Below are 21603 nucleotides of genomic sequence, written 5' to 3' on the forward strand. Positions count from 1 at the left end.
TTGTTGCAATTGTGTTGCATAGCAAATAAGCGAAATAAAAAATGACAAAGTAATGACGATATTCGAATTCGTCACTGCCGAATAATTGTTGTTTTTATTACCGGCAGTGGCGCTGTTGTTGGTGCTAATGTTGTAATTGTTGTCATGATGTGAACACGTGTTGGTGACATAAAACGACGAAATTCGCTCAAAGCTGTTAAGCGTTTTTCGTGCTACGAGTGGCGTTTCGAAGGATTTGCCGCTAATAAGAAATTACCGAAATCGAGGTCGAAGGGGGTGTCCCGGGCTACAAAAATAAATTGGCTGTGGGGTTGCTGGGGCGCATAAGAGCATAACAACATGAGATGGGCTCAAGAAAACATTTTCAAATTAAAACTAGAATTTGCTGCCGCGACACACTTACCTCGATATTGTTGTTGTAATGGAAAATTATGCATTATGTGTGTGTGTGTTTGTGTTTGTGTGGGTGCGTGTTCATATTGATATGGATATTATAGTTTCTAAGCACATACCTGTGTTAGCTGCGACGAGGCGTAATAGGATATTCTCGAGGGACAGATCGACTCTGGTTTGGAGTAAATTGTATCGCCGATTTGATCGCCGCCCACGGGCAGTAGAGCGGTAGCGTAGGGTGAGGGTGTCGGCGTGGAACTGCGAAATCCTGCAACGAGTGGCAAAACAAAATTCTGAGTACATTCTTTATATGTCTTAGTTATGTGCATTTATGATTTGCTGGCACATGGCAAACGACCCGATTTCCTACGTGATATGTGGCGCGAGCGAAATCGATATTTTAAAGTTGAGAATTTATTACACAGTTGGAGGAGTGCCAAGTTCTAGTGGCTTGAACTGTGACACAGTTTTGCTAAAATATATACCGATATTCTGAATTGTGGTAAAAAGGCATTTGAGCATCCATTCGGCTAGCTTGAAATATGAATTTTTAGTTTTCCATCACAAATACTAAGATGTTGCCTACATTTCGGCGCAATTGCAAAGGACAAATAAGCAAGACCGATGTGGATGCTAAGAGATTAAATTTTGGCAAAAAAGGATATTTTAATATATTTTAATGAGAAATTACTACGTTCGATGGACGAAGGTGCTCACAAGTGAAGAGAAGATAGTTGAAAATGTAAGCCAAGTAGTTTAAGATGCTTGTGGCTTGTGTTTCGCCGATTCCATTCCGAAATATTTGATCTCAAAGTGCGACCAATGTGTAAGAACTGTTTCACTGTTTCAACTACTCAGGAAATAAATATGTATATATCCACTACAGTCGAGTCCAAGTAACCGAAACGTACCCGGAGTTTGATTTGTCCAAGGACTGTCAATCCGCAACCATGCTTCGAAATTACTGCAGGAATGCTTTCTGTCGCTATAAGAACAAAAACACCTATTTCGATTACTCAGGAGTTAAATATGGCACGAAAAACATTTGGTACCATATATATTGGTTACCATATAACCAGATATCGATACATTGGTACCACATGAAAAAAATGATCCATTTCTGAAGCGGATTGTTACTCTTTATGAAAAATGGGTCAGTTATGACAAAGTCAAGCGAAAACGCTCGTGATCGAATAGTTGTGAGACGGTGTAAACGGTTGCCAAGACAGAATTAACTATCAGGAGGGTAGTGTCATATCTTTGGGATAGCAATTGGACGACGCTAAGTCAGTAATCAGCCAGAAGTGACCAGCTTTTGTCATTTACATACATCGAAAGAGTCTCGTTAGAAGCTATGTCAGCTTCGTTGGGATAAACTTTTCAATACACCTGATAACTTGAACGTGACGTCAAGCAATTACTTTCTGTTTCTGTTTATGGTGAATTGTTTTTTGGTGAAAAAGTCGAATATTTCTACTTGTCTTTGATTAAGCTTTAAGACACAAAATATACTTATCCCCTAGGGGACGCTAAAAGCCAATTAGATCTAATTTTCGGATTTAGTTTCCGAGTATGTTAATGTTTAGGATCATATTATATTATACTTACTGTCAAATATGTTGCAAGACTTCTTCGACTCCGATGGGTACTTATTCAGGCTAGCGATAGTCGCATAGGAACCACTGTTCGCGCTGGGTGGACGCCCCAACGGATCTAGGCGTATGAAAACGTTTTGATGGCTGCCATAAGCGGCAGTAGTAAAGCTGGTACTACAACAACAACAATGGCGAATAGAAATAGTAAAAAGAAAAAAATTGCGATTAATTTCATATGAAAAATGCATTTGCGCGCTTATCAAATGCGCGCAACGCTCCCCCTCCGACCCCGGATACTTACTGCAACGAGTCCTGGCGTATCTGCTTGCGTGCGCGCACATACATGGCTGACGCAATCAAGCCGACGACCAACACCAAACCGAGCGCACAAGCCGCAGCACCCAACAGCGCGTGACCCGGCGACGGCGCTTGGGCGGGTGCCGCTGATTGATTCGGAACAGGAAATAAACCTAAAGGAGAGTGCGGCGAAAGGTAAGAGAAAAATTGCAAATGCGCGATTAAAAATGCAATGACGCTGCAGGCAATAAATGCGTTGCGCATTGCGCGTTGCACGAATGTGTGTGCATAACTGGATTAGGCGAGCTGGGTTGGTTGGTGACTTACCTTTGAGGCAGATTTTATTCCGTTTAAAATGCAATTTGGTGTCATTAGTGCGCGGCGGACCGCTCACAAGCATATTGACGACGAGCGGCACCTCCTTATTGCCATTCCCCGTGCATGGCAGATGCACCAGAAATGTCTCAATCTGCTGTGGCACATAGCCCTTGTCGGGTATGCTGAGCGTGGGCGCGGCCAAAGCGCTCTGCTCGTGCTCATAGTCGATGGTGATGGTGTAGGGCAGCTGAAGGCGCGGCGAGTGACGATACCAAATAACAGGCAGCATAATTTCGTTGGTGGTTGGTGAGTGGCATTGTTGTTGTTGTTGTTCGTCAGTTGCGTACGTGGGTGTGTTGTTGGCGAGAAGGTTAATGGAGTGCAAATTAGATTTTGAGTGCTACGCAATTGGTATAGGTGGCGGTACTGCCACTCTGACTCTGTGGGGTCAAATGCAGGCATGCGTCGCTTAAGCACACAAACACACAAACACATGCCGGCAGATGAACACAGGGTTTGGTAGGAAAATATGCAATGTGGTGGGGGGTCAGCAAGGAATATGGCTCTTTTACTCACCGGATACGGGGTCAAACTCTGCCATGAAAACTCTAAATCATGTACATCTGCTGGCACCGGCACCGTGAAATGCATGGCGTATGTGTTGATGGCGCCCTCGTGCACATAGAACAAGTCCGCTTCCAAGCCTGCGTAGATTGTTGACGCAACGGTTAAAAGAAAGAAAAGTGGAGAAGAAAAAGCGAAAAACAGTTATATAAAATATGTTTGCTCGTATGTTGGGCATTAAAACGCAATTTAGTATTGTATCAATTTTCAAAGAAATGCCTGCTTTTTCTCCCTTTTTGATTATTTTTCCATTTTTTCCATTTTTTACAATTTTTTGCGATTTTTTCGCTTTTACCGCTGACATTTTGAACTTTTTGGCGTGCGGTAACCAACACTACCAAGGGACCGTTAGCAACCCTTAACACTGCCGACACTATGGTAGTAACTAATGTTCACAATTTCGCTCCTGCCGCCGGGCTTTGGTGGCTTTGATCTTATGCAGGTTACAGAGGGCGAAAATGCGTGTGCGTCTTCGATTCGGAAAAAATGTACAAAGCGCAATAAAATATTGAAAAAATAGTAAAATACTTTTTTTGTTCAAAGCTTTGCTGAATGCGACACCTTCATCATCGCGAATCAAATTTCATTGCTTTGTACTTGAAAATGAATTTCTGGCAACGGGACTGTATGAAAAGCATAACACGAAAATTGACTCGCTCGCTTAGCCTAAGCGACAGTATCGCTTTGTCGAGGGGTGAAAACACTTTGCAATTTATTATTAGTCTAGTAGTGGCTCTATTGGTGTATGGAATACATGTGAAAAAAAAAGAATGCGGCACTTTCACGCACCTTTTGGCGGCACATGGAGGGAGTTTTTTTTTTCCACATTTTTTACTCCCTGCTTGTCTAGCGCTTTACTGTTTGCGTTTATTTCTGCCTTTTCACTTTTTTATGCCAATTGTATGAATGACTCTATTCAAGCAGCGATTTCTTCTCAAAAGCCTCTCAATTACATGCTCACACATACACATACACCCACGCATATGCGCGTGTGCGGAAGGCGTGTATTCCCATTTCTAGTTATATAAATGCGATTTCACTTCAAAGTGAGGGGAAATGGATATAAATTGCCTTGCATGTGTAAAATATGAAAGGGATATGCCGCTGCCGCACACACACACGCATACACACAGAATCATACCTGCATGCATTTTTCTAGCTCAATGTAAAGCTTTTGATATTAAAAGTTGAGTTGTGTGAAAAGCCTGATTTCTTTGTGGGGGAGGAACTTTCACTTCGAGGTGATTGCGAACATTTAGTATTGTGGTCACTTATCAGTTCCTATTTTGAATAGCGCACATTTGACCACATTGGGACCCACAATTACTTTTAAAAGGTGTGTTTATTGTGCCTCTTATCGAGCGATTCATAGCCGTTCGATAAATATTTCAAAGGAAATGGTAATTTTTGTAATTGTAAAAAGAACTATTATCATATGGAAGTATAAGATTAGTGAGAAAGTTATATTTCTTCACAAAATCGTTTGTGCAATGATAAGGAAGCTCTTAGCATAGAAGAGATTAATTATAGACTGCTGGTAAAGTGATTATGTGGACATTAATATTCTCCAAATGCTCTAAGTACGAAATATTTCCGATATTACATCCGGTTTCTTCGAGGGATACATGTGTTGACCGGTTTCAAAAAATGATTTTTTATTGTCTTCTTAGATTCTATAATACCTTCAAATGATGTCCTAAATTTTCAAGTTGATCCGAGCACTAGTTTCGAGGTACAGTCTTGAGAACTTGTATGCTCTTAGCCTAGTTAGGTGTGCCGTCTTTAAACGCGTTTTTCACGAAGCTGTGTTTTTGAAGTCGGTTGGCAAGATTTCTCGAGAACTGCTCAAACAATCTTCATGAAATTTTACACAGATCTTTGAGATATAGTTCTTAAAGATTTGTATGAAGAATTTTTTTCGATCACAACTATTAAAAAAAAAAACAATCGCGAAATTTTAATTTATTTGTAAAAATGTCTAAAAAAAATCCAATTTTCATACAAACCGTATCTCGAATTGGCGTGAAACTCTCAAGCCCTGTGTTTCGCTCCGTTATCAGTTATGCGTTCCTAGCGATAACGGAACTCAAGGAGTCAGCTTAAATTCTTAGCGCAGGGAAGGTCTCTCACTTATGAAATCACGGAAAGGCTTTACGCGTTTGGTCAAGACTGAATTTTCTTTTGGATTTTGTGAAACAGAATGGGTATTTTCCTATAAGATACTTATATACTTTCAAGTTAGTAAATTACGACTACTAATAGAGAAAATACCTATGTAAGATAACAAACTTGGTAAAATCTTCGCTTATGGATTGCTTACCTATACAAGTTACTTGGACACTAGAGTTACAAGTATAAAGTACCTCTTATTAAAATGGTATATCCACTTTTGAATTTCAAAAAATTTTGAGAATATTCTACGAAAGCTTGAAGCTTATCCGAAAATAAGTTTCGGAGAAATATCTATTTGTAGAAATTTTACGCTTAGTGCAATCGGCTTCAAAAATGAAAATGTGATTTTTTTAGAAAAATAGTTCACAGAGTCGGGGAGGAATACTTCACTGGAGCAATCGTCTATCTTTATCAAAGAAGTTTGGCTACGAAACACTGCCAGCATCTTAAGAGCAGAAGTAATCTGAATTGAAATACTTAGCAATACTAGATTAATACCAGAGTAGCTAAGAATGTATGCTTTAAGCTCTCTGACAGGTCAACACCAATTATCCATAATTTGGATAACAAAAAAGTGATTGAGTTGCCCAGGTCAGGAGATTCTTTAGAGCCAAACGAAGCGGAATTAATACAATGCTGGAAACGATCCAAACAGACCTTTAGAATCAATAGCTCAGCTCATATGGAAATTTATAAGCAAATGCAAGATAACGAAGCAGATGTGGCCCAAGTATGACAGGACTAGAACCGAAAACTTATTAGCTAGGCTCAGAAATAGTATATGTAGACTTACAGCTATTATAATGGGGCCCTAGCCCTGAGCATTGGCCTGAAATAGGTCCTATAACAATATTTACCACAGCTGCAAGTTATAAGGGGACAAGGAAACTGTACCAGAAACTCGACACAGAGTACTTGAAACCCTTCAGGCACCAAACCTTGTATGGCTGGCATAGTTTCAGTAAGTTTCAATTAAGAGCATTTTTTCGACGCAAATCGCAACGATTTAATGAGATAACAAATAAGGTTTTACGATAGTACATCAAATTGTTGTAATTTGAGCAAAATTGAGCTGTGGCTGGCAGAACTACTGCCTACCTATGTTAGCTACCTGGACTTGAGAATATCACACCTCCTTCTTAGATATAAGTATTTATGATATGATGATTGAATGAATCAAAGTTTTCATAATAATATCGATTTATTTAGAAACTCAGAAGTGTGAACTTTTTCACAAAAAAAAAAATATTTTTGGGAACACGCCTCTCTGTCAAATATCAAAATTTTGACTAGTCCTTCTTCAAACAATGAGCCACACTTCGATACTTGAACATTAGAATGTCATCAGCAGTCAACTAATTTGGCGAACTAACCAAGACATATGTACATTAACAATGGCCCCAAAGCAGCGACTTTTGACGTAACAAACTTAATTTTGATTGAGACATTACGAATTGTAGCGTCTTATTCGAATTTAATACTCATTCAACGATTACAGCTAACTTAAATCCATTCGCATCACTTGAATAAAATTCAGCGTCTTCCCCCTATTTGCTTCGACCGCTATGTAGGGTTGCGTTTGGGTAGCTGTCATTTTATTAGCTATTTAAACTATGCTTAAAGTACACTTAACCGCCATAAAATTGGCCGCGGATACGAAGTGTTAAAAGTGACGGTCTGTCAGTGATTGTTGGCAACAGCTCATCCACAACCGCTCCGCTCTTCGCACTACCAAGTAGGAGTGCACTACGCACGCAGCCGAGCATGAAAGCATCAAAGCGTCAATCGAGCCGACAGAGAGTGAGAGAGAGGAGTTGTGTGAGTTAGGGAGCATAATGAATGCCATCGAATGCGTTGATGTCAAATGCTCGCAATATCTTCTAAATGAAAACTGCTTAGAAAACTCATTTTGCGTCTTTGTCAGATGCTGCTTACATTTAAGTGTCTTTTTGATGTGCGACACTCTGCTCTTGTTGCCGGGGTGCAGCGGCGGGTGAAATGGAAAGAAAATTGCGCGAGCGTGTGTGCTTGTACGCAGACATACAAATAACAAACAATCTTCAATTCCAATATTTACTCGTCCGACGCCCGTCCATCTGCTGCTTGGGTGACTTGCTTGACGGCGCTCTGTGTGCGCATCGTGGTTCGGTAGAGGCATCGCGTCTTTGTCGCTTTCTAGCGAATGAAAATGGTTGCGAGCGTTTGGGGAGCCGGTGCGTTGCCTTTGGAGTAGTGCACTTAAAAGTAAAAGACGTGAAATTAAATTTCTTTGCTGCATTATTCACTCATTGGGATCATTGCTAATCCATTCGCTATTCGCAATTGACAAAAGCGTCTTTCAAACGGCGACATAGACAAAGATAACGAGAAGACACAGAAGACGGCAACGACAACGACTACAAGACAGACAGGATATTCGGGTTTGGTGTACAACATAGCTCACACTAGCAGCAGTGGTGGAGTTCTTTTGGGATGGGGTAGTAAGTGGTGGGTTGCACGCTTAGACGTGGGACGACCAACTCGTTGGTGCCATTGTGCAGCCGAAAGACAGTCAACAAGGTTCTTTGACTTGTGCAGTTGACACTACATCTATTGCCACTCCATTCTGACTGCTTGACTGCGTAACTATGTTTCTGGAATGGAAAGTTTGGCAGGAATTCCACTTCTTAGATTTCGTAGACTCTAAGTCATGTGGGCGGACGCTGGTCTAAGACTGTTTAACGTACTACCACTTTGATATAATATGCTTGCAAATATATCGCATAATTTTGTTTATATTCTCAAGTTTCAACTATTGAAAGCAAAGCTAAGATATTGAGTGTCCACGAAAGCTTTATGTATATTAAAACAAGAAAGAAAAGTTAACTTCGGTAGTATAGATGCTTAAATATGCTTCATAAATAAAAATATTTAAGGTAAGAACTTGATTTTAATGGAAAAGTTTGCCTGGCAGGTACTATATATGATATGGTGTATCGGTCTAACCAATTTGAAGATATCTTATCATATTAAATAGTTTACCATACAGCGACTTTATTGGTGTTAATCGGTCTTATGTGGTAGTTGGTTCTCGGGGAGAAAGAGAGATGTCCAAAATTCAGATTGATATTTCGAAATTTGGAAAACTTTTTTTTTCTTTATAGGCGCAGACTCCGCTTACGCAGTTATGACTGGGATAACAACAGCGCCAGTTGCTCCTTCGAAGTTTTTCTTCAACAGACCTCTTAAATAGAGTGTGGGTCTTCCTTTTCCTTCCTCGTATCGCGGACTAATCAGCTCTTGTCACCTTCCATTCCTTCACTTCATATGGCAGGACGTTATTGATGAGGGACTCGTAGAGTATACTCAGACCAAAGTAACACCTGAAGCGATTTCCAAGCATTGAAGGCGTCACGGAAGAAATTCTCTGGAATAGCCTTGAGAACCGACGTGCATGCTGCTTGGAACCCCTGAGTCGTCTCAAAATGCTTGCCTTTCATCGTCTTTTTCAGGCAAGGAAACAAAATAAGTCGTGCCGGCCACGGTATGGTATGTAAGGCGGCTGCGGAAGCGGCGGCTCAGCTTTGGTTAGGTAGTTGTTCACAAGAAAGGCGGATTGACGCTTTGTTTGAGTCTCTTGAAGACTTTCACGTAAAACTTGGCGTTGAGGGTTTGTCTAGGAGGCACAAATTCATGATGGACGGTACCTTTGATGTCAAAAAAGGCAACGAGCATCATTTTCACTTTGTAGTTGTTGCAAAAAGGACTGGTGCAACCAAACACACCACCCAGTCCTATTACTTCCGGACAAACCTTGTACAGAGAGACGGACATGGTTAAATCTACTCAGATCGTCATGCTGATCATTTATACAATGTGTGGAACTAAAATCGGATTTGACAACTATGAAAATCCTTCAGAACATTAAGTGGTTGGAACAGCTTTTCTTCCAGTTTCTGAAGTCCGAAAGGAGAGCATATTTTAAAAGCTTCACACGTGAACGTTGCTCTACTTTGACTACACTCGGTTTTTGTGATTTACCCTGCTCTCACTATATCCCTTGCTTATTGGGTAATAAAATTTGAAAACTGTGAAATTTTTATGCTAAATTGATATTATTTAAGAGCAAATAAAAAGCTTATGATTTGCTGAGTTTATAAATAATGGAAAAATAGCTTTTAAATAAATAACCCTCCTACAACAAATATTTGTATGTCAGCTGCTAATAGAGTTAGTTTCAAAAGTGTATGTTCGTATATTTCATTAAATTTATGAGAGGAATAAAGTCTACAAAAGTGCGTTCTAATCCCGCAAAATCGTTTTAATCCTATTTCAGTTTTCAATAGCGTTTTCTAAAATCCGCGATAAAAAATTGAAAAATTTGTTGCGCTATGCGGAAGATACCAAAAATGTGGCGTCGTCAATGGAACGCGCAGCATTCGAACGCAATGAAAAATGTATTAAAAAAATGAAATGAAAGAGCCGAAAGCCAAAACAACTGCGCGAGAATTCAACCAACTAGTCGACCAAGCAGTCGATTCGACTGTTTCAACGTCGAATGATTTCGAAACAATTTTAAATCCAATTACGTGCTACAGAGGAAAAGCATTTTCAACGGGGACTACAAAATAAAATAAAGAAAACATTAAAATAAAAAGTAAAGTAGAAAAAGCGGAAAGAAAGCGGGGAAATCGTATACGCGAGTAGAGCACACCAGCTTGTATGTCAAGATAAAAGTGAAATGAGAGTCCAGCCTCATGCCTCGTGTCGTTAGCCATATCCATGTCGATGCGAGTGTGGAGCGCTGCAAACGCTTGTTAAACTGGTGTTGAAGTGGACGCTGAGCAGCTTCGGTGGCCGCACTATTGGCGAGTACTTTGTCCGGGCAGTGGGAGTCCGTCAGTTGCTGTACGGATTTAGGGATGTCGATTTACACCGAAACACACTCAAAATCCTTGTTAGCCCCAAAGAGTGCTGATTTTCCTACATTTACTTAATGGAATGCCTCTAAAGTTGTTTGTTTTTCGCTTGCTACTTTTTCCAACGATTGCGGCTGCGGTGCGTGTGATCTGGTGCCTCATTGTAGCTCTTTGTCTACCATATCAGTCAGTGTATGTGCATGTGAGCGCCTTTTCCCAACACTGCTGCGTCGGCGTAGTACAGGAGGATTACGGGTGTGTATTTGTTCGTACACTCCATTGAATTCACTTTGCTCGTCGTTATTTGAGTTTTTGCAAAAATCAAAGCGGATAAAAGCCAACCCCGCTGAAGAGGCAGAATACTCCAACGCAAATAAACTGAAACGGAGGTTCACAAACAAGTATGCTCCAGCACAGAATCACAGAAATACATGCAATAGGCACATCGGGGTCTTTTAAGATGTATAGCTAAGAGTACCGTCGCCTAATGGTGCACTCAGAGAGTGGTCCATTACAGTAGTGTATTAGTATTGGTATCTACAAGACCTCCAGTGGATCTGTTTTTGAAAGAGGTGTAGAAAGTTTAATCATGGCGAAGCATGATGAGAGATTACCGGTGGGGCTTAGGAAGTTCAATGGAAGGAGATCACTAAGAGGTGCGGTAGTTATCCGTAAAGATTGTCTGAAAATTAAGAACTGGTGATGTTCTTGAGACCTTTCTTGCTTGTTGACCATAAATTCCAAGATACTTCACTAGATACTCATGAACCAGTTAAAGCTGAGTTTACTATATATATAGTTCTTTGACAACCTCACCAGGGTTTCTCAGTGCATGCAACCATTCTGCCAATCTTTCCGATTTAAGCGCTGCGTAAGCTTGTGAGTCAATTCGCGACAGTCACATGTTCTATTTGCCATGTCGCTGTTGCCACAGCTGAGGCCACAAGGCAACCAAATGCAGCTTAAAATGCGCCATGAGTAAGCGGGTATAGGCTGATTAAAGGGAAACATGCATGGCTGGTGAGAAGCACCGTATCAAACTTTTCGTCATTGCTGTTGGCTGCCGTTATGAACGTTCAAGTCCAAGTGTTATTAGCCACTTGTGAACTGTTTCACGTTGGAGCCAATAAGTGTGGCTTCCCGCCACACACCAGTGAAGCAATAGCAGTCACCGCCGCCGGCATGCCACGCCGTGCCAGCCAATTGCAATGTGGCCTCGTTCGGCGCGCAACTTTCAAAGGCTCGCTGCCGAGTGGGCTGAGTGTGTGTGCCATAACATGCATATGGTTGTGTGCGTGTGCGGTTATGCGAAATATGCCAACTAGTCGTCTGTGGCATGCCGCCTTAATTACATATACACACATATTCCACATACAGACCAATGCATATGTTTCTATATAATTGCATTTATTCGCAAATAAACGATTCCATATGCATTGTGTGTGTGTGTGTACTTTGTATTTGCTCGTGCCGTAAATCAGCCGCCCGCCCCACCGCCCTTAAAGCGAACCACCTATTTTTATTCAATAACTGGCTGACTCGCAAATTTCGCTTAATTGCCTTCGTTTGACCTTTGCGTGAGCGCGCTTTTTACCGATACTCGCCGCTGCCCCGCCAACCGCTTGCCTGCCTTTAATTGTGTAGAAAGCGTTAATGAAGGACGCTCAAGCGCACAGCCAGTAATCAACCACATAACAAGGGTTATAAATATGTATACATATATATTATATCTTATATAATCAAATATATATACATACATACGTTCATGCTTGTTAAATGCTAACGAAGTAAAGAAAAATTATTTGCCAGCAAATTTTCTTCAATTCCTTTGATTATTAATTTAAATGAAGCAGTCAAGCATTCACACAGCAAAAGCAACAATTCACGCAAGCGTGCAAAAGCCGCACCCACAACCGTTTCTTCCGCGCCCCGTTTCAGCGCTCGCATTCGCCCTTCAACGCTCGTCCTGGCATTAGCCTTCCGCATTGCTTTCTTTCCACAAGCCAAGCCAAGCCAAGTGTCCTAGAARYGAAGTAAGCGAGTCTATACAAAGGAATATAGTACACTTGTTGTTGGCATAAGTAACTGTGCTGCGGCGCTAACAAGCAGGCATATATCAGGCACATCAACAGGCTGCCTGCCAGCCTTCAGCTACACACCACCCACCAACCAGCCTCCTTCTTCAATCTGAACCTCTCTTTGCTGCCTTCCCGTKCACCGTCGCTTCGCATTCAACTGTTGTGTKTGTGTGCTTTGTACACAGCCGTACAAATTTAAGTAAATGAAATAAAAGCTCAGAAAAAAATTGTAAACGGAAAAATGTTAAATTAAATATAAAAAGGTTTCATTTAAATGTCGACAACAATAATAACAACACAAATAGCAAGAGAGTCAAACGCATAGGCTCTACTGTTCCATGCTACGTTGATCCATACTGTGTTGTGTTGTGCTCTGCTGTGCTTATGTTGTGGAATCAAACAAATTTAAGCTTAAACCGTTGCGTGTCCCTCTCCTTCATTCAGCTGTTTGTGGTCGTGTTTAACGAACTTCGCGAAATAGGAAAAATATTCGATAAAACAGAGACATATTCTAAGGTTTGTTTTGTGTTTATAAGTCTTTGACAAGTAGGAAACACAAGGAAACGGCATATATCCTATGAAGACATATAATCGAATAGAGTGCCGAGTTAAGTCGATTTAGGCATGTACGTATGTCTGTTAGGCTCTCCATCTAGTACTATTTTAAGTATGTAGTAGTTAAGCTAATAATCTGAAATATAGAACATGTTCTTATTTCTCCAAGAAGCTGTTCACTTGTCGTCAATATCGGATCACTAAAGCATGTGTCTGCAATCCAAAATTTCTTCATTTGACAAAATAGCTTCACAAAATTGCGCAAAGATTATTGTTCAAGCCATATCTATAATATCTGAATATATTGACTGATCATAATTAAGATAAATACTTCTTCCCTTTCATGCCTAGAAACTGCATCTGTGATCGGACCTATAACTTCGGTACAGTCAAACCGTTTTTTTTTTATATTATTTTTATGTATTGGGTTGTCAAAAGTCTTTTCGTATGTATTTCTAATCCAAATTCAACTTATTTTTTTATTGAACTTTATTGAACCATTTGGTAGACCGTTTTTTGTAATATTTCCGCTAGACAAGTAATTTTCACAGCTTCTCTTGAAGCCAACTTTACTCGATTAAGGGAGTTCTGTATTRACCGAAAACAAAATGGTAGTTCGCTGGTGCACGGTCAGGGCTATATGGTGGGTGCATCAAAACTTCCCAGCCCAGCTCTCCCAGCTTTTACCGAGTCATCAAAGATATGTGTGTTTAGCGTTGGCCTAATGGAAAACGAAGCTCCTTATGTTGATCAGTTCGGACCGTTTTGTTTGATTGCTCTAATCAGTTGTTGACAGTAAAATGTAGAAATAATCGCTCGATAAGACTGGAGCAGCTCATAGTGAATGATTCCTTTCCAATTCCACCAAACACTCAGCATAACCTTTCGAGGCGTCAATCCTTGCTTTTCGACCATTTGTTCAGATTCACCACTCTTAGATCATGACCTTTTTCGCACATTATTGTCGTATTTGCTCCACTTTTCGTCTCCTGTTACCATTCACTTCAGAAATGCTCGATTTCATGATTTCATTTTGTTTCGGCAAAGAATCGCAGATGTTAATTTGGTCCTTTACATTTTTCACAGACAATTCCTGCGGTACTCAAACAACGAGTTTTTTTTTTTTGTAGCCAACCTATTTTAAATTGTTGAAAACCGTTTGAAGACGAAAGTYATCCTTAGCGATATCATGGCTGTTTATGTGATGGTTCTATTAATTATTTTCCATAATTTCGATAACGATAGATCGACCAAAGAGATGTTCAATGAACATTGTTCATCKTTCACATCGAAATTTTCAGAATGCAAGCGAGTAAAGCATTTTTCCGCTACACGAACTGATAATGACGCCTCCGTAAACTTCACTGATTTCATTGGTGACTTKYGTGGCATTCTACCTTCTTTTATACAAAAATATCAAAATATCGCGAATTTCTCCATTATTTTAACTAATTTTTGAACAGCTGTAACTTTTCTTCAACTTCCCCTATTTACATTTTTTTTTTGGTTAAACGAAGCTTAAAATTTCACCTTTCCAACACTATATTGAAGAGTATGGATCAATACTGTGAAATTACTTTATGTTTACAACTGAATAATTTCTAATAGATATATACACTATTTTTCGAGGTTTCTGGGCAGGCGAAAATACATGTTATCTGGGCCTTAGTCACTATTAGAGTTTAGCTATAAACGAAAGGTTAAATAATTGAAAATGAACCAAACTGAGAGTTTAAGAGAGTTCATCACACTCGCAGAGAATGGCGAGCGGAGACATGTCAATCGCGCTTTGTAGAAGCCGCTAAAGTGCCGTTAGCAGAACAGCTGATTCTGCCATATATAGAAATAMTGACAAGTGAAATGTTTACTCAAAGTAATGTTTTGGAGATAGAGAAAAAATAAACTAATTTTAGACCTATTACTGTTTTTTACAATAAACTTTAAATATGTTTTAATATTTAGTCTTACAGCTCTAGACAATTTCAAATACTTTTTATATAATATTATCTCCAACAAATGGTTGGAGTTTACCCACTGTGCCGACGCATTTTCAACATCAAAAGTCGCCAAGCTGTTGCAATTGCGACTGTGTGAGGATGAACTGAACCTAAACGGAACCGAACTGAACTGAACTCAGCCAAGCTTTACTTAACTTAATTTCAGTGAACTGTTGCTGTTGCTCTTATTAAGCGCCATATTTTTGTTGCTGTTTGCATGCTTTGCGTTGCGTTCAGTTGCGTTGCGTTTCTTTGGCGATTCGCTCATGCGGCAAATGCATAAACTGGCGTTGCACTTGAATATCGGATGTATGCTGCACTCGTGGAGCATTTCTCTGACTGTGGACATTGCCAATCAACTTGATATGGGCAACTGAGGCAGGATGCGAAATCATTCAAGGTCTGAGCAAGAAAGTGAACTGAGAAATGAGAACGAATTTTCATTTGGCATTGCTTAAACGAATTTGCTTTGAGAAAAAGACGAGYACACGCTTGTTTGTGTGTGTACACATACACACATTCATATGCGAAGATGCTGYAGGAGTGCGAATCAGTGAAGCGAAATAAACCAACTTCGGCGATGCGTTGATCGTAACGCTGGCTTTGTATAGCCTTGCGGGGACCACTGGGCTATGCACGTTGCATGTTGTTTACAGTGCATGACTTTTATACGAATGTGGTATATATATGTATATGTATTTGTGCTGTTGCATGTCGTAGAAGGTAAACAGTTTTTCGACGATTTTCTTATAATTATTTATTTACAAGCGATGTTGCGATAACCCGGATCTGCCAACGAGTTTCTTGCATTTGCTCGATTTCCTTTACAGCTTGCCATTTAACTTAACTCTTCGCAGAACGTTTAATCTTTCAAAGCTGCCCGCTCTCTGGTGGCACGCAGTCCCTGCGCAGTTGCTGCAACASCCACGGGCTTTGCGATGGCGAACTGCAGCATTGATGGCGAAATAAAGTGAATTAAGAAAACATTTTTAATGTAGTACGAGCAGCATACCKGTTTGTACCGCYAAAATGAGAGGACGGGACAGCAGCAACGGCGCAAATCTTCAGAATCTGTCTTGCATGCGTAGCTGCTGGAGACGCCTCCACGTTCATAGCGCACCGAACAGTTTTACGCTGCATTGCGCTGCTGTGTGTCGCACGTTGCAGTCATTTYCTGTCGCTCCCCACCCGCCGCCTTTTAATGCGCAATTTCTGTCGCTTTATTGTCTTTGCCGGCCATGCCACCTGGCACGCGCTCGGCTACGTGCAGTTAAAGTTTAGCGTGTGGGTATCAGCAGCAGCTATTTTTGTGGGCGGACAAGCGATTATTAGGTGGTGACTCCCTGGTGACTCCTACATTTCACTAATTTAACAACTTTAATTCGTGCTGCTTCTTTTCATCTTTCTGCTTTACACTTATTCTTGCCTGATTGTTGCTTCTGGCATTCTCTCATTCACTTGCATCTTGTGCTTCCCTTCCTTTGTGGCGCAGTTGCATTTTAGGTCACATGGCGTACTTGTAATTCTTAATCCCTCCAGTACATCTGCTGCTCCTATCTGCGCAAGTTGGCAACGTGCAACACGCAACCTGCAACCTGCTTTGATAATTGAGTGCGCACCACAACACACAGCGACGAAAGGAAGCTAAAAGGAGTGGATACAATTTAAAAATATAAGATTCTACACCGCTACCACTTTACCTCACCCGCTTGCCTCAAATTAGTTACATTCTATTCAAATACCCTCGCCTAACTTATTATGCCCGGGGTGTGTTAGTGAGACGGTAATTTGCGGTTRTATTCTTCTAAGGTCAACTTGTGATTTAATGGGTTCCTGTAATGCTTTCTATTTYCTTAATTTTTCAGATTGAGGCCAAAAGACTTAGTTGGAGTAAGATTTCATTAGAATTAATAGGAAATTCGCTATTCACTTTTACTTCTTGACGCTGGTCTCAAATATTGGGTAATCGAAAAAGTCTTTAAGCATTTTGTCAGTAAATGCCGTTGCAGGCGTAAATCTCCAGTGCTACCAAACACATTGTGTCATACCTTATAGTGTTGGAAAGGTGATATTAGACAAAAAAAAAAATTAAACTCGGGTGAGTTGAAAAAAGTTACATCTGTTCAAACATTTGTGAAAACAATGAAGAAATTCGCTATGTTTTGAAATTTTGTGTATAAAAAAGGAAAATGCTACGCAAGCCACCAATCAAATTTGTGGAATTTACGGAGGCGATGATGTGTCAGTTCGTGTAGCACAACAATGGTTCGCTCGCTTCCGTTCTGGAGATTTCGATGTGAAAGATGCAAGTCGCTCTGATCGACCTGTCGCTGAAAGGGTCTATGAAATTATGGAAAATATTAAACAAGACCGTTACATAAGCAGTCGTGCCTTCGGTAAGGAACTTAACATTCATCATTAAACGGCTTTAAACCATTTAAAAGAGGCTGGCTACAAAAAAAGCTCGTTGTTTGAGTACTACAGGAATTGTCTGTGAAAAATTTGATGGACCGAATTAACATCTGCGATTCTTTGCCGAAACAAAATGAAATCGAGCATTTCTGAAGTCATGATCCAAGAGTGGTGAAGCTGAACAAATGGTCGCAAAGCCAGGATTTACGCCTCGAAAGTTTATGCTGAGTGTTTAGTGGAATTGGAAGTGAATCATTCACTATGAGCTGCTCCAACCTGGTCGAACGATTTGCTGTCCACAACTGATGAGATTGAAGTAAGTAGAACTGATCAACAGAAAGGGCTTCGTCTTATATCAGGACAACGCTAGACCACACACATCTTTGATGGCTTGGCAAAACGTGGCAGAGCTTGGCTCGGAAGTTTTGATATATACCAGACAGCCTTGACCTTGGAACATCGGAGTAAGATTTGTTTCGGTCAATGCAGAAATTCCTTAATGGAGTAAAGTTGGTTTCAAGAGAAGCCTGTGAAATTAATTGTCGCAGTTTTCCGCCGGGAAACCAGAAAAGCTTTACACTGATGAAATAACGTCTCTAGTGGAAAAGTTGGTTTACTAAAGTTCATTATAAATATAAAAGAAATAAGTTGAAGTTTGATTGGAAATACGAAAAGAATTTTTCGACTACTACTAGTGGATTTCGAATTAAGCCCCAAGATTTCAGTTAGCTTTTAATTTGCGCTCTTTGCTGAACAAGTTTTAATCATAATTAAAGTGTGGAACAATCCAGTTCCTAAACCCATTTCGTATGGAATATTTTCTTTAAACACGTTCAATTTTTAGCACTATCGAAAACAATTAAAAAATACTCTTAGGAAGTACATGCATTGGGTATAAAAATGCCTGCTAAGCAAACTTAGCAAGTACTATCCTGGCTCATCTATACCACTCACTGCCATTCCTGCCCACGTTTTAGGCTAGCATTCGTCCCATTTTTGTTTCAGTGGTTCCCAGCACTAGCTACTCTATTTGCATTCCCCGCCGCCGTCTCTAACACTTGCAGCGGCCACTGCGAGCGCCACAATTACCACTACAGTCAGCACTTTTTGCCATCGTCACCGCTGCCTTTGTGGCTTGGCTTTGTGCGCGACGCTGTTGTTGCTATTGCTGGTGTTGTTGTTGTTGTTAGTGTCGGTAGAAGCACTTTGCCAAGTTAGTTTGCAACTAAAGTGAGTTAATGGCACTAATTATCTGCTGCAACTTTATGCAAATTGCTGTCTTTGTCTTTGCTGCTACGTGTGAGACAGAGTTCATACTCAAATACAAACACACACTCTTACACATATATATACAAAAAGACAGGCAGCTGGGTAGTCAGCGCTTACATTTATACTTGTGTTTACTTCGTGTCGTCTGTCGAACATCTTTCCGGCGCAGCAGGGCCCAGTAGCGTAATTGCAGCGATTTGGAGAAGTTTTACGTATGAGATTTCAAAAATAAACCAAGAATAAACGTAGATTTCATGCATTAGCATATGTTGCTGAATACAATAACCAGTTCTGAGAGATAAGTTGTATCGAAGTAACGGAAGTTATTGTGCAGTAAGGTCAGCATATATTTACTGCTGTGTGTATTGGAGCGTTATCAGCACGTGACTCTCCACTTTTCGAAAGAAGTGGACGCAGAGTTAAGTACGTAGTGTTAATGGAGGATTGCTAGTCAAAAGAAGAACTTATCGATAACTCTGGAGCACTTCGATAATTTCTTTGTTTTCTTTCTTTACATTGCTTTTTGCTATATAATCCGCTAATTTTTTTGTTTTCGCAAAATCAATTTTTTTTGAAAAATATTGGTTATTTTCAGTTTATAAAACACTATATACATATATAATGAAAGCAACTTCTCTAAGTTTTAAGTTAATCTAAAATTTACACTAGTTTACAGGCCTTTTGAGACTGTAATGCTAGATACTGTTTCTTGCTAATTTTGGAATGCTAAAACCGAAAATGATAATAAAAGTTTTCTAACATGTAGAATTTGTAATTGTAATGAAGTGATGTAGGGGACAAATTACCACAATTTTTTCTTCAGATTTGTTGAGTAGTGTTATTTCGAAGCGGTCCAGTCAGAAAATCAGATCATATCCTCTATTTTAAATTCTCAAATCAATTCCCACCGGAACTAACATTTTTCTATTTATGGGTTTTATTTAGATTATTTTAATCGATCATTTCATTCGATAAAAATGATCGACTTTTTAATTTGTTCGAACATATTTCTTCATTATGTATATTTTAAAACAGGTGAGTTTTAGCGCATGTAATTATTGATTAAAATTGTCTCATAAAAATCGACACACTTTTATCGATACTTTTTTCTATAGAACTTATCGGTTTTTATTTTTTCAAATATAACAAACTATTATCACAGTAACTAGTAAACTTTACTGAAAGGAATAGATGAATTATGATCGATATTTTCTATCGACAAAATTTAAAAAATTTCGTATATTTCGAACATACCATATTTACAACTAAAATTCGATGAGTTTTAAAAGATACTTCTTTTCGAAAGAACTGATCGATTTTTTTTATTTTTTGAACATAATAAACTTATTCTCATAGTAACTGGTAAGTTTCAACGAATGGAGTTATCGAATATAATAATATGAAAAATCGATAAATTAGAGTCGATAAATTATTTCGATAAAGTTATCCGATTTTCTTATTTTCGAACATATTTAATCACTATATATGTTGTATTGGTTTATATTTAAAACTATTTTGGCGGCAACTAGCCTCTTTCTACTTAAGTAAAAAAATCAATACATTTTATTGAATTAATTGCCTTAGATAAAATATATAGATTTCTTTATTTTCTCGAGCAAATTTCTTCACTATCTATGTACACTGGTTCATGTTATGTTAAAAGCGAATGAATTCAGTTATAACGGATATAATGTGGTATAGTTTTTTATATATCCAATTTATGGACATTTTGGTTAATTATATAACTTTTTTATAACTTGAACAGGGTATATTAAGGCTCCCACGTAGCTTTGTAGCACCCAGAAAGACAGTTTGAAGACCAAGTAAAATATTCATGCATATGAATGATCATCATCTTCACAAGCTGAGTTGACTTAGCCAGGTCCATCTGTCTAACAATTGTGTCTATGCGAATTAGTACCTCAGTTTGTGAGAAATCCATCTGAAACTATGCAGACGTCCCTTACTCCTCAAGAAACTGCGCATTTGTCGAAACCACGTATATCTGACCAAAGCTATCATACAAATTACTTATAAACTCAAGTCTTGTATGGAGAGCTATTTTATTGGACAAAATATCTTCATGACAATTAGCAAGGATAATGGCCCAAGGCAAGGCTAATATCCCCGAATATATTGTTCAGATCCGAATAYCATAGCATACAGCTACCATGCACGCTGAACGACCAATATTAAAAAAACGTTTTTTCTTATATCTTTCTATACCAGAGGAATAAGTGCATTTCTTCAAGGTTACTATAGTTTCGGTGCAGAAAAATTAACGGTTTTTCTTGCCTAATCTAAATTTATAAATTTGTAAGACAAATTTTTTATTTTTATTTTTTTAAGTCCTTAAGTGGAGAAACTAATTTCTATTCTTATTCAATATTATTATTATTTGTTGCGTATACATCCATATAATATAGGAGTACTTAAGAGAACTGCAATTTGAAATAGCAACCAATTCCGCTGGGTGAGCGCACTGGGTTAATATGCAACTTTAAGTTCTTAAGTTTTCCTGTTGTCTGGGTCACGTATCTGATCCTGCTGCTTATGCTGCACGAATGTTTGGCTCGAGTGCATTAGATGGGCGGGCAAAGTGTATATTACCGCGAGGGAAGTGCGAATGCACCGACGCYAGAGCAACTTCTTGCATGTGTTTTCCATTAAAAACTTTAAATGCATGTATATTTGTGGTATGTGTGTGTGTGTTTCGCTACAATGAGCTGCGTGCGAGCGCAACGTCACCCACACAACAACGCGCTTGCATATAACTAAGCCTACAAATAGTAAGAGATAGCGCGGCATGTGTGATGATACACCTGCATATACAACAAGTGTATTACTCCATATGTTTTCCTTCCCAGCGAGAGACTCACGAGCACACGAACTCGCCATAAGTATGCATACAAGCGTGCAAACTTTCTTTCCTAAGATGCCTTGGATTTATGGGAAGCTACAAGAAAGTACAAGTATTCCACATTCACACACACAC

At 39.4% G+C, this 21603-nt stretch overlaps 1 protein-coding gene across 1 annotated transcript in view; it reads right to left on the bottom strand.

The window, feature by feature from the left end:
- LOC108965215 (tyrosine-protein kinase RYK) overlaps window positions 1-21603 on the bottom strand; it is a 64955-nt gene that overhangs the window by 36674 nt on the left and 6678 nt on the right. The window contains exons 2-6 of the mRNA XM_018927451.1: window positions 3180-3307; window positions 2613-2850; window positions 2290-2458; window positions 2002-2162; window positions 513-661 (exon numbers count right to left, since the gene is read on the bottom strand). Coding sequence (XP_018782996.1) covers window positions 513-661; window positions 2002-2162; window positions 2290-2458; window positions 2613-2850; window positions 3180-3307 — 845 coding nt within the window. The remainder of the gene's footprint in view (window positions 1-512; window positions 662-2001; window positions 2163-2289; window positions 2459-2612; window positions 2851-3179; window positions 3308-21603) is intronic.

The sequence above is a fragment of the Bactrocera latifrons genome, unplaced genomic scaffold (genome assembly GCF_001853355.1).
Source record: "Bactrocera latifrons isolate USDA-ARS-PBARC rearing strain unplaced genomic scaffold, ASM185335v1 scaffold_137, whole genome shotgun sequence".
NCBI classification, from domain to species: domain Eukaryota; kingdom Metazoa; phylum Arthropoda; class Insecta; order Diptera; family Tephritidae; genus Bactrocera; species Bactrocera latifrons.